The sequence below is a fragment of the Euprymna scolopes genome, chromosome 36 (genome assembly GCF_053919585.1).
Source record: "Euprymna scolopes isolate OS-2025 chromosome 36, ASM5391958v1, whole genome shotgun sequence".
NCBI lineage: Eukaryota > Metazoa > Mollusca > Cephalopoda > Sepiida > Sepiolidae > Euprymna > Euprymna scolopes.
In genome coordinates this window covers 15,146,589-15,160,112 of record NC_136517.1, presented here as the reverse complement: position 1 = coordinate 15,160,112, position 13,524 = coordinate 15,146,589, and the positions used below count along the sequence as shown (strand labels likewise).

Genomic DNA, 13,524 nt, shown 5'->3' with positions numbered 1-13,524 from the left:
ACTATTCCCAAAATAACTGGCTGCAGCATTAAATAACCCACAAAGGGTTGATATGCTGTTAAAAAAAAAAAAAATCAATAATTATGAAAAATGATGAAATGTAAGTTAATTGACTGGTGTGTTTGTAATGAAATAATCAGCCCAGGAAATATATCAAATTTATTATTTTAGCAAGCGGGTGGTACGGTTTTAATAAAAGGGCTAGAATAATATGATTGTGCCTTCATTCACGCTGAACAGAATGTCCACAGAATGCCCAGCAACAATATATTACATATGAAAAATGCAACAATATATTACATATGAAAAATGTCGCTGTGGAATTTCCACATGTCCCGCTAGTAGGAATTATTACCCTTAACTGATTTTTCTTTTTAAGTGTTTATTTAAGGATAACGCATATTAGCAAACTGCCAAATCAGATTATGAAATTTTAAAAAATAAATTATAGCAAAGTACTTTAGTTTATTGCCAATAACATATGATTTAATTGGAATTTATTGAGATGAGTATTATTTATTGATTTTATTTATTGCGGACTATTATCCTTAGTTAAAAAACTAAGAAAAGATGTGGATAATAGTCCGCATTAAATAAAATTAATAGCCAATAACATAGTACAAAAATAACTAATGAAAAGTCATAAACAAAGTTTGATTTTTAAACTTAAATGATATTTAGGTCCAACTTTTTCAATCTGACACACAACAATATTATCTAATAAATTTATTTCAAACTCAATTACATACAATCTATTAGCATATGATATATTTGTGAATAGTGTTTACAGCTGTATAAGCTATTCGTCTCTCAGTTGTTATAAAAGTAATTCAGATATTGTGTTGGAAATATTCTGAATAACATGTTTGCAATTTGCATAATTGAGTTTATGATAATTTATGTTGCTTTTTGCACACTTTAAGAGGAGAGGTTTTATATAGATTCTCACAAAAGAACTTTCAACAGAAGGAACTCTTAAATATTGGAGGAAGTTAATTTTGATTAACAAAAGAAAAAAAACAAAGGGAAGAGTACCTCACCTCTGTTAAACTGAATTTCTTAAACAAGGAAAACACCTTCCAGAGCAACGTTTTTTTTTTTTTTAAATCACACAAAAAAACGACTAAATATCTCTTTGTTATATTTGAAATGATAATATCGATTGATTTGATTGAATGCAATAAGTGCCTTTGTTTGGTTTGTCACTAACCTTATCCCCCCAAAAATGTTTTTTTCTTAAACAAGTGGTTTTGCTTTTACTGTAAGTTAGAGATAACCTTCCAAATAATTTCTAACAATAGATGTAAAGATCTCGTCTTTTTACAGGGCTTGCTACACTTTGCTGCTTTTAATTCTATTTTTAATTTTCTTTCAGTATTCTTGACCAACAACAGAAACAGGCCATTCCATTCCAAGGTGGGACGTTGCTTGGTGACTTTGATGGGCGCATTTTTGTCTCATCAAGCAAAGAGATTTATGCATTGGTCCCTGTTGCCTGGGAAAAACAGGTGAGCTTTATTTGATTTAGACTCAATTCATCCTGTTCAAATTTACATCCTTGTTTTCCTTTGAATTCTAAAAAATTAATTTTATTGGCAAAACATTAGAAAAGTGCAACAAGCCATATAAAAAAATAATTTTATTGGCAAAACATTAGAAAGGTCAACAAGCCATATAAAAAAATTCTATATTTAGATCCTGCACTATCAACTAAGTTCCAATCTCTGTCCCATCATCGCAGTATTGCATCTCTGTACCTCTTTTACAAGTACTTTAATATAATGTGTTGTGATAAACTTATAGCAGTTGTTCCCCTACGACATATATACTCCTAACTAACCTGACAAGCAGCAAAATCCCATCTCTTCACTGTTGAGATCCCGACATCCTGGAAAGCTTTCTACTCTAATAGTTTCTTTATTCGGACTGTTATGTTTTGGAATTCTCTCTCTGTTTCCGGTTTCTCTGACTTTATTAACCTACCAAAGTTTAAATATAACGTGAACAGACATCTCGCTGCTCAACTCCCCACAGTCACCTGTAAACACAATCTTAAATAAGTTACTTTTGTTCCAAGTGGTAATATTCCTTGTTTGGGTTGAAAAAAAAAAAGAGTAATATATATATATATATAGTTTGAATGTTTGTCTAAGGCAGTGTTAAACCTGGATTATGGTAGGCATTATTGCAACTTCCTCTGGGAGGCTGTTTCATAGAATGGAAACAGACAGAGAATGCTGTGTTTTGGTTCCTGTTGAAATAAGAGCAGTGATGGTACATCTTCTGTAGATGACTACAGAGGCCGTAACTTGGCACTGGGGTGGAAAATTTTCCTAAAATTATATTTAAATTATCACTGAAAGTACAGCAGAGAAGGATGAGAGTAACCGGTCACTGCATGAGACACAGCGAAGAGGAAGCAAGGAAGCTAGTTCTCTGGATACCAACAGATGGACACCCAAACCGTGTTAGGAGAAGAATGACCTACATCAATAACCTGCCCAGGACACAGGATTGGAAAGTGTTTGGGACCTGCAAACTGTCATGTGAGATCGAAAGAACTGTAGAAGTCATGTAGATTCCCATTTCCCATTAGAAAAGAATGTTATTTTCGAAAATAAGATTTCTAATTGTTTCACTATCGCGCGGGCGATTACAAATGTGTTCTTGATAAGTTTAGAACAGTTAAAGTAGCTTGGTCAGTTGGCAAGGGAAAACCAAAGAAACCTGAGATACGGATGAACTTGAAAGAAAGAAGTATAAAGACCTGGTCAGAGATAGGTTAGTTCAGAAGTTAATTTCTAGAAGTTGTTCAGTACCATTACCAACATGTAAAAACAAACGTTAAAGCAGATGATGCTTTCTTTTACCCCTAAAAGAACAAATTTGATGAATACAAAATTTAAAAAAACAAACTGTTAATCTTTTTTTTAGATTCAAGCGTTACTAGCAGACAAAAGAGTGTCTGAAGCGTTGGAATTGGTGAATAATGCCAATCGAACAGGCCTTGCTAAGGATAAGTTCCAAAAGGTCAGTATGTGTTATATAGAATTTCATTTCACTTGTTGGATTTCTTCAGATTATGCAGTTTGTCAAGTAAGCAGTAATGAAAACTATCTTTGTTTGGAAATAATTACTAATGATTTCAAAATTCAACATTCATTCGTTTTATTCAGACTACTCTTTCCATCTGAAGTGTTATTTTTACAGTGTTTCAGCCGATGTAACCTTCGACCTTCTGTAGGTCTATCCTGTCGAACTCTGGGAATCTGCAAAAAACTTTGAACGGAATGCTTTATTTAATCAATGGGGGCAGCATGCTCTCATTCTGTCAGTCATGATCAAATAGAAGTCTTAAGTAATTGACAATTGTATTCTATTGCCCTCACTGAGGATTGAACCATTAACCCTTTATGACTTGAATTATGATGTAGATGATTAAAAAAAAATATTTACTGTTAATTTAAAATGGCGGCAAACTGAATGTAAGCAATGGACAGTTGCAATCTGAAGGTATCTGGCATCTACCCAGATACTGAACTAATATGTACAAGGCATGTTTGAATCAAATTCTCACTTTATTTATGCTGTTATATTCATTTATTTACGACTGAACGAATTAGTACAACCAGATCATAAAGGGTTAACCTCTGGAAGAGTGTCACTTGGAACTGAATATACCTTGTACTTTATCCATTACGCCACAGTCTGCAAGTTGTTGTTGGTGGTGGTGGTGGTGGTGGTGGTGGTGGTTACGGAAATGAAACAGGTAAAAAAAAGTATTGAAAATAACAGACTTTTACAGTCTCATGTAAAGCTTATGTCCACAAAAGATTAAATGACTCTAGAGGAATTGTCCAAAATCAGGACATTAGTCTGGCAACAGAAGACATTGAATTGCACTATGTACGCAGAAGGTCACTCATCACAAAAGAATATTCATAAAAAAGTGAAAAGACAATGACCAATACAAATGTCTTGACTTTTAATTCAGCAACAATCCCAAAGAACGTAAAAATCGGCTCCACTGCTAAAAAAATTGAATCCTACATTCCAAACTCTTTACTGTGTTCCAAATGCTAGAAGTTTGGCCACCATAAGGACAAATGTAGGGCACAGCAGTTATGTGGTAGATGTGGCGAAACGGATTTGTCCTACATTGGGGATAAGTGTCAAAAGAAAAAAAATATATTCAAACTGACATGGCGATCACCCCACATTTTCAAGATTGTGAAATTTCTTTAAGAAAACGGAGATGAATGTTAAACGCATTAGAAATCATTCATTTTTGTTAGGTTAGAAGAATTGTGGAGGCTTATATGAAGTTTTAATCGTATGCAATTCTGGTTGAAGCGAGCACTGGAAAAGATAAAAAACTACAACTACTCTGTATTAATTTATTTATTGCGGACTATTATTCTCATCTTTATTGGTTGTTGTTTTCACAACGTTTCGGCCAACTATTCCTCTGGCCTTCATCAGGTGGTAACCGCGACGGATAGGAACTTCGAATCTCCTAACTGCGTTCTCAGCAATCACTGCCATCTGTAGTTGTTGTCGTCTCACTGCATTTTGGCCAAGTAAGCCTCTGGCCGGCTTTGGGTAGGATTGAAACCGCTATCTCCAGACAATGCTCATCTGGAACCGTAGAGATTCAATGTCTCTCTCCACTGCGCCACGAGCTCCGAAGGGCGATCAAGGTTGGATTTTTTGATCTTATAAATCCACGTTTATTTATTATCTTATCTTCCATAGTCGGGCCGTACCGAATGGTATATATATGATTTTTAATTGGAATTCATTATTAATTGTTGTTTTCACAACGTTTCGGCCAACTATTCCTCCAGCCTTCGTCAGGTGGTAACTGCGATGGATAGAAACTTCGAATCTCCTAACTGCATTCTCAGCAATCTCTGCCATCCGTAGTTGTTGTCGTCCATCCGTGTATCCGTCGCGGTTACCACCTGACAAAGGCCAGAGGAATAGTTGGCCGAAACGTGAAAACAACAACCAATAAAGATGAGAATAATAGTCCGCAATAAATAAATTAATATAAATAATACTCATCTCAATAATGAATTCCAATTAAAATAATATATATACAACTACTCTGGTTGAGAAAAAGGAGACTAGGTGCAATAAACTGGTGGAAAAGTTGCAGAGAGGAGTGTCCGACATTTTAGAAATGCTTAAAGGATGCTTGGTGTGGCATTCAGGAGGAGGAGGAGAAGAGCATGACCAAAGCAACCCTAAACAAATATGATTATAAGGCCAACAATGCCCATTGAAAATAAAGGCAATAACTCCCAATGTGTCTGTATTATTTAAATTCTTCGGACTGCTCTTCTCATCTTCAGTGTCATTTTCACAACGTTTCAGTTGATGTGACCTCCAGCCTTCTTCAGGTGTATCTTGTCATACTTGGAAATGTTTTAGTAAAACTTGGGAATCTGGACAGAATTTCAAACGGAACAATTTATTTCATGGGGGTAGCATGCTCTCATTCCATCAGCCAAGACTAGATAAAGGTCCAAAGGAATTTGCAATTGTATTTTTCAATTGCCCACACTGAGAATTGAACCTTCAACCTTCAGGAGAATATCACTTTTTACAATCGATTTTTTTCCCACATACTCTAACCAATGAGCCATGGGTCCTTGCACACTGCAATGACCCGTGAACCCCTGTGAAGTTAATAAAAGGTTTCATTCTGAAATTTCGTCCAGATTCCCAAGTTTGACAGAAACATTCCAGAGTTCAATAAGAGATATACCTGAAAAAGGTCAGAGGTTTCATCGACCGAAACATTATGAAAATGACACTTGATGATAACAGTAGTTCGAAAAATCCAAATAATACGAATAATCAATCCTCATCTCAAAAATTCAGAAATGTAACCCTAATGTGTCTACCAACGTTAAGCAATGTTGAGTCTGGTCAGTATCAGATGGGTGACTATTTGGAAATACCTGGTGCTGTATGTGCTCTCCGTTTATCTCGGCATTGTTTCCAATCGGCTTGCACTTCTTGCCACTAGAATCAAGCAGTTCCAATTCAAAAGAGATTATTATTATGCAACCTTTGCTTCACAATTATACATGCAGCCACTCTTTCAGCGAGTATCCATTGTCTCTCAAGACAGACACAATACATACACTCTCCTCTTGGTTGTTATTTTCACAACATTTCAGCTGATATAACCTTCGACCTTCTTTACTTGATTCTTTTTGAACTTAGAAATTTTTGTGTCAAACTTGGCAGTTTATAAATTTCAAACTAAACTTTTTATTTAATCCACGGAAGTAGATTGTTCTTGTCCTGTCTGCCATGACTAGCTAAAAGTGTTAAGTAAATTTTATTTCATACTTGGTATCGTCTGTAGTGAAATTTGAACTTTCAACCCCCAGAAACTATGATTTAGAACTGATTGTCACTCAGCATTATTATCCATTGTACTATGCACACAAATTATCAATCCTCATCTTAAAAAATTTTGATAAAGAACAGAAATTCTAGCAAATTAATGAATGATAAAGTTTCATGATTTTGTATTTTTTCCTCAGATTGTCTTTCATGAAACTGTCTTTCAAAGAAATTTTATTTTTTTAATTTCAGATGTTGAGCAGAATTCAGCAGCAAGCCGCTTTTATAGAATTCTCTCTCGGACATTTTGATGAAGCCCGAGAGTTGTTTCGAAAGGGAGAAGTCGATGTCAAAGAAGTAAGTCATAGAAATAGGCTTCAATCAACAGCAGTAAAGTCAGATGTTAAAGACCATGTAACTCACATTTGAAATCTAGATCAGGGAAGAAGTCTAGTCCGGGAGGGGGTGGGGGGTCCAGCGGCATTACAGCCAATCGTTGGTATTATTATACAAACACCGTGACAGCGTTAGGGTTAGGGTTAGGGTTAGGGTTAGGGTTTAGGGTTAGGTTTAGGGTTAGGTTTAGGGTTAGGGTTAGGGGTTAGGGTTAGGGGTAGGGTTAGGGGTAGGGTTAATTCGCTGTCACGGTGTTTGTATAGTTTTACCCAATCGTTTTGGTCACTGTTGAGATGACATCTTCCTTGTTGATTGAGATATGGCTTTAGTCTTGTGCAGTTCTAGGAACCTTTGCCTTTTCCCTTTGAGAAGTGGTTAGTTTATTGCTAACGCCTGAGGCTCCCCTACCAGGAAATGCTGACAGTTTCCCGGGCATTTCTGGCAGGCCAAAGTGCTTTTATCTAGGATGCTGGCTCTTCAAATCCTATTTTCAAACCCTTGTCACATCATCCTGGCGTAGAAGGGAGATAAATATTGGAAATGAACCCGCTAAGCCATTCTTGGGTGATAGCCGAAAAAATTCCAAATGAAATACAATACTGAATATAAATTTTATTTCTATATTAAATCATTTCAAACCGTGCTCCAGTTGTGCAGTGAAGGTCACTCAGTCGTATTCTGAGTCTCACGATAATTTTCTAGTCAAAATTTTTTCTAGAAAGACATTGGGTACTTATGGAAGGGACAACAAGAAGGTTGCCAACATCCTAAATGAAAGTGATTTTTGTGGAACAGACTGGATTTGAACTTGGAATGCCCAGGTCGTTAGTCTATGCCAGTAACCACAAGACCATCACTTTCCAAAAGATAAGATGAAACCAAATTATAATACTTTTTTAAAATGGATACATTTTAGGATTAGGAATCCAAATATCAAAAATTCAATACTGATGTCATCAATTCCAGGTTTCACCAGAGAATTCCAAGATAAATTGAAAAGTAATGTTTATTTACCTGTTGTCAATCTGTCTAATATTGTAATATGAAATGCTTATGTTCATTTTAATATAAAATCGGAGTGAACAAGAAACAAGTTATGTCCTAGGTGAGAATTGAACTCACAAGATCTGCTTGTAAGCACAAAGCATTGTATTTATAGTCCCTCCCATCCAATCAATGCCAAGCAAATACTTCAGCCTTGCCTCCAAAATTAAATATTATGAAATATAAGAAAAAAAATGAACATGCTACCTTAGAGCTCATCATTCAAACTCTATATTCTAACATTCACAGACAACATGAATTGTAACAGATACATTGTGGAAATTTCCAAAACTGCTGTAAAGAAGGTGAACTCCCTCTACCGTGCTAGAAAATTACTCACACCAAAGAGTATCCTATATCTTTACAAAGCCACAATTCACACATGCATGGAGTATTGTTGCCACATCTGGGCTGGTGTATCTACCACTAGTCTCTCATTTTTAGACGGCATGCCAAGAACAATAGTCTCAAATCTAATAGGCCTCAAACTATCAGTTAAGTTCCAACCTCTGCCCCATCGCCGCAACGTTGCATCCATGTGCTTGTTTTACTAGTATTTTAGTGGAATTTGTTCTGATGAACTCATAACACTTCTGCCCTTATCGACATAAATACTTCCAAATAACCCTATAAGCAACAAAATTCCACCCCTTCACTGTTAAGGTTCCTAGATGCTAGAAATCCTTCTACTCTAATAGTTTCTTCCCTCAGACTGCTAGACTTTGAAATTCCCTCCCTGTTTTTTGCCTCCTTGACTGTAATAACAGCAGGTTTATATGTACTGTGAACAAACATCTTGCTGCTTAACTCCTCATAGTCTCTTGTTAAACATGATCCCAAATAGTAGCTCCCTTACATTCATGTGGCAATATGCCTTGTTTCAAGTGAGCAAGAGTTAAAAAAAAATAAATAAATAAAATGAGCTAAGCACAAAAGAAGATTCAATTCCAGGCAACGTTAGGTCTTCATTCTAGTTTGTAAATGGAAACTATCTAAAATTCTTATAGTTCATCGTATTTGAACCCCTTTTCAAAAAATGTAATTCCTATGGAGAAAGTAAAATTTCCACAGTGTTCCATTAGTTTTATAATTAACCTTTTTATTTATTTAAAACAATTTTTCTTTCTTTTCTTCCTCTCTTTATCTCTTTCTTTTCTTTCTCTCTTTATCTCTTTCTTTTCTTTCTCTCTTTATCTTCTTTCTCTCTTTATCTCTTTCTTTTCTTCCTCTCTTTATCTCTTTCTTTTCTTTCTCTCTTTATCTCTTTCTTTTCTTTCTCTCTTTCTTTTCTTCCTCTCTTTATCTCTTTCTTTTCTTTCTCTCTTTCAACTCAAAAATTTTTTACTGATGTTTGACATGATTATCTCCCTTCACTTTATCATTAGTAACATCTTCAATTTTCATTTTTTTTTTTTTCTTGTTTCTTCTGCAGTTGGTTGGTTTGTACCCGCGCATGTTAACTCCAACCTGCCAATTCACAAGATCCATGCCCCCACTTCATGACATTGCAGACATCAATCAGTTGACAAAAAACAATTCCGAACAATTAGTTGAGTACAAAAATTTTTTGCAGTTTTATCTTGAAGAAGTTCGAGAAACTGCATTGAGCAAAGACGATCAGAAGGTAAGATTTACAACTTTTTTTTTTTTTTTTTTTTTTACATCAAATTTAAAAAAAAAAGAAAAAAGTACTTGTACAGTTTAATCAAGACATTAAAAAATGAAAATACCGAAAAAAAGGTTATATTGTATGTATCCGTTATGGAACGAAGTTCTCAGAAAAAAAATTTCACTTAATTTCATCAAGTAGTTTTGTTTTTTACAGCGAAAAAACAATTTATGATACCGAGCAAAAGGTTTGATTTTTAGGAAGAAAAGCTAGTATTAAAGATGGCGAGGGAGTGTCTGCGCTTTAATTGGAGTTATCTCCCTGTGGTGTGTTTAACAAATTCCATAATGGCTGACTTCAACGCATTCTCATAAGAACATGTTTTTCTGCTTAAAAAAAAAAAACTTCTCGATCAAATTAAATGAAATTTTTTTCGGAAAAATGGATACAACCCCCAATACTAATGATTACTACAATACTATCTCATTGATTACTGTACACGCAATAACCCTTATCCCTGAGTGGCCTTCGAGCCTTGATAAGTGGGATATTTTCATTTTTTAATATCTTGATTAAATTGCACAAGTACAAAAAAAAAACGTTCAATTTTTATATTTAGAAAACGTTCAATTTTATATTTAAAAAATAGTTTGAATTTCAAGAAAAGGCTCAGCTTCAGTTTTGTTTTAAGAACATGCAGGCTTAACTCTCAAGAAAAGCTTTAACTTTGATTTTAAAAAGATTAAACATCAATTTTAAAAAAGATTTAAAAATGGCTCGACTTTGATTTTCGTTTGTACAGGAAAGCATAACGAGAAATAAGAAATATAAAAATAATGGATAGTTCTTAGTTTAGCCATAAAATGTTTCAATTTTGTCAAGGTGGGCTCCCTCTACCATGCTAGAAGATTACTCACACTTGAGAGTATCCTGCATCTCTACAAAGCCACTATTCACCCATGCATGGAATATTGTTGTCACATCTGACTGGTGCATCTGCTACTAGTCTCTGGTTCCTACATAGGGCTTAAAAAAGAGTTGCCAACCTAATAGATCTCGCACTGTCGGTCAAATTCCAACCTCTGTTCCATTGCGAAAATTTGGCATCTCTGTGCCTGTTTTGCAAGTACTTTAATGGTAAATGCTTGGACGAACTCGAAGCACTAGTACCCCCTCGATGTAAATATCCCTAACAAGCAGCAAAATCCCTCCCCTACACTGTAGAAATCCCTAGATGCTGAAAAGCTTCAAATAGCTTCTTCTCGCGAACTGCTAGACTTTGGAATTCCCTCCCAGGCCCCTGACTATACTGACATGCAGAAGTTCAGATGTAATGTGGACAGACATTTTGCTGCCCAACTCCCTACATATTATCCCTGCAAATTTGGTCTCAAATACTAGCCCTTTACGACTTAGAGGCACCTTGCCTTGTTTGGAGTGAAAAAAACTAATTAAAAAAAATTTTAAACAAAAAAAAGCAAGGTTGCTACTGCTACTACTGACATGCAGTTAGTGTTTTTATGCCTTCCTTTGTCAGACGAGTTCAAATTTGATAGAGGAATATTCTCCCTCACAAAAATTAAGAAAGATTTCATTAATGTTTTTATTTATTTATTTTTTTATCGTGTATTTTAACTTTTTAATAATTGCATTTATTTTAAATTGCAGGTTGTAGACACGGCTTTATTAAAGCTATATGCTGAAAGCAATGTTGTCGACCTGTTGCGTTTAGTGTCGACAACGCATAACTGTGATCTGTCAGACTGCGTGGAATGGCTGGAGAAATACAATCGGCATCACCCGCTCGCGATGCTTTATTATTCTAATCAAGATTACGATAAAGCATTCCATATATGGAAGCAGTAAGTATGAGAGTTACGATTGGAGTAGAAAATGTAGTAATCGTATGACACCAAGGTGATGCCTATGTAACAAAATGTGTGTGTGTGGAGACAGAAAGTGATGATGGCACAAACAATGATACGGATAATAATGATAATGCAATGATAATTCGTAGTAAACCATGACGATGACAACAAGGAGGGGGATTTTCATTACAAAAGTGGATCATAAAATATAGGGTTTTTTGTTCTTTTTTTTACTTGGGAGTTGTCACGGAGGCCACTCGTGGATAAGGATTAATGACTGTAAGGTGGTAGTATAGTAATCATTAATGGTGTAAATTAGGTAGAATTTGATTATTTATGGGGACGATTACAATTAAATAGAGAATTAGCAAAAATCGTGTTTTGTTTAAAAAAAAAAAAAAAAAAACTGGAGAGTTCAAATTGTAGCAAAAGAGGTAAATATTTTCTGAAAACTTTGAAAATCTTAGGCCAATTTAGCAAAACTCAATTTTCACTAATTGTCTTTGAAAACTGTTTTCATTACTAATTATTTATCTACCTTGATGTTTTTCATAATTTTTGAATATGTTAATTACTGTGACATGACAATTAAATGTATACTATTCGTTTTACTCGAAATTCAATATTTGAATTTTTGAATTTCGCTATTACAAAAAAAGCGCCTTTTTTTTTTTTTTTTTTTTTTTTTAAAGGGTTATGCCAGCATATTCCTTGAGTAATCTATAAAAATGTGTGCATGTGTGTGTCAAGAGAGAAGAATGGGCTGGACAGAGAAGAAGGGATGCTGGTAGAAGTTTTAATAGGAATATGTTACACTTTTACTCCAGACAAGTAGGTAATAAAAAAAATTAAATGTATATTCATCAAAGTTATGTATAGACGAGAAACAAATTGATGCACAAATCTTGTTTGATAATTTTATTAATTATATTTTTGTTAACATTACATTTATTTTACTTTTTACTAAAATAAATGTTAGTTATTGTAAAATTAAAATTTAAAATTCAATCAATATTTTCTATAAAAAATTTGTCTGCCATTTTTAATGTGAGAATTTGATCATAATTTTCTTATTCAGTTGCATTTTTTAATTTTATTTCAATCAAATTCTTTTTTTCTTTTACAGGCTGTTAATTGGAGAACTCGATGACTCTAATTTTCCTGGACTTGACTTTGTTGTCGAACTTCTTGCAAAGTAAAATTTTTTTCCTTTATTTTTTTTAAATAAGAATCATTGTGCTTTTGTTGCAAGAAAGAGGAGGTCTTAATCTAATACTAATAATAGGGCCAGATTTTCCTATAGCCCCTCAGTAGTTGGGAACCCATTGGTACTTATGGAGATGGAGTGATTAAACCACAGCAAGTTGATTAGATGCGAGCCGGAGAATTGAAATGGATCTAGAAGCAGTGGCTAGCAGGAAGGATCATAGCAGGTATCCTGACTGTGTCCGCACAATGAAATTCATCAAGAAACTGCACAAAAAAATACAAAGTCCAAACAAGACAATGTGGGTCTTAGTGAAAGAGATGGACATCAAGGTGGTGACTACAAAAATGCACTGAATGAGGATCCTTGCTAATCATGCAAGAGTTGCAAGGGCAAAATACTCATTACCAAGTGTTATATGGTTAAATGTTTAATTAAGTCAAGGATTAATTTATTTATTGCGAACTATTATCCTCATCTGTTTAGTTGTTGCCATAATAAATTGGTCGCATGACTGTTCTACATAAAAACCTATGATAAAACTCAATAAATTCCATTTTTACTTGTAATTATTTTTCTCTTGAATCATTTTTTGTAACTTTTAGAATTTATACTAATTTTGCCATGACACATAAATACGTAATAATGTTTTCACCTGAAACGCGTTGCTTTAAAAGATCATTAATGTAAACAAGCACCAAAACTTCTTGAATATTTTTTGTTCAGTGTTACGTGGTTAAAAATGTAGCAAAATAAGAAGTTAAATGAGGGCGATTAATTTTTAATATAAGTTTTTACTTAACACAGATAAGAAAAATACATTTAATGTGGATGAAAAATAAAGACAAAAAAATTTTTACTTAAGCTGACAACAAAGTCAGAAAACCTAATTGTAGGGAGATGGATGTGAGTCAGAGTATGCTGAGTATCTTAATTATTCACGCAAGGAAAATCTCTAAATTTTTAATTTATGATATCTTTGGTCAGAGAAATATTTCAAAACAAGTTACCATTTGTTGTTAAGAGGTTTTAAAAAT

At 34.2% G+C, this 13,524-nt stretch overlaps 1 protein-coding gene across 1 annotated transcript in view; it reads left to right on the top strand.

The window, feature by feature from the left end:
- The window catches only part of LOC145260357 (transforming growth factor-beta receptor-associated protein 1-like), a 90,221-nt gene that overhangs the window by 43,981 nt on the left and 32,716 nt on the right, over nucleotides 1-13,524 (top strand). The window contains exons 9-14 of the mRNA XM_080118289.1: nucleotides 1,376-1,508; nucleotides 2,935-3,030; nucleotides 6,616-6,720; nucleotides 9,236-9,427; nucleotides 11,081-11,274; nucleotides 12,407-12,475. Coding sequence (XP_079974415.1) covers nucleotides 1,376-1,508; nucleotides 2,935-3,030; nucleotides 6,616-6,720; nucleotides 9,236-9,427; nucleotides 11,081-11,274; nucleotides 12,407-12,475 — 789 coding nt within the window. The remainder of the gene's footprint in view (nucleotides 1-1,375; nucleotides 1,509-2,934; nucleotides 3,031-6,615; nucleotides 6,721-9,235; nucleotides 9,428-11,080; nucleotides 11,275-12,406; nucleotides 12,476-13,524) is intronic.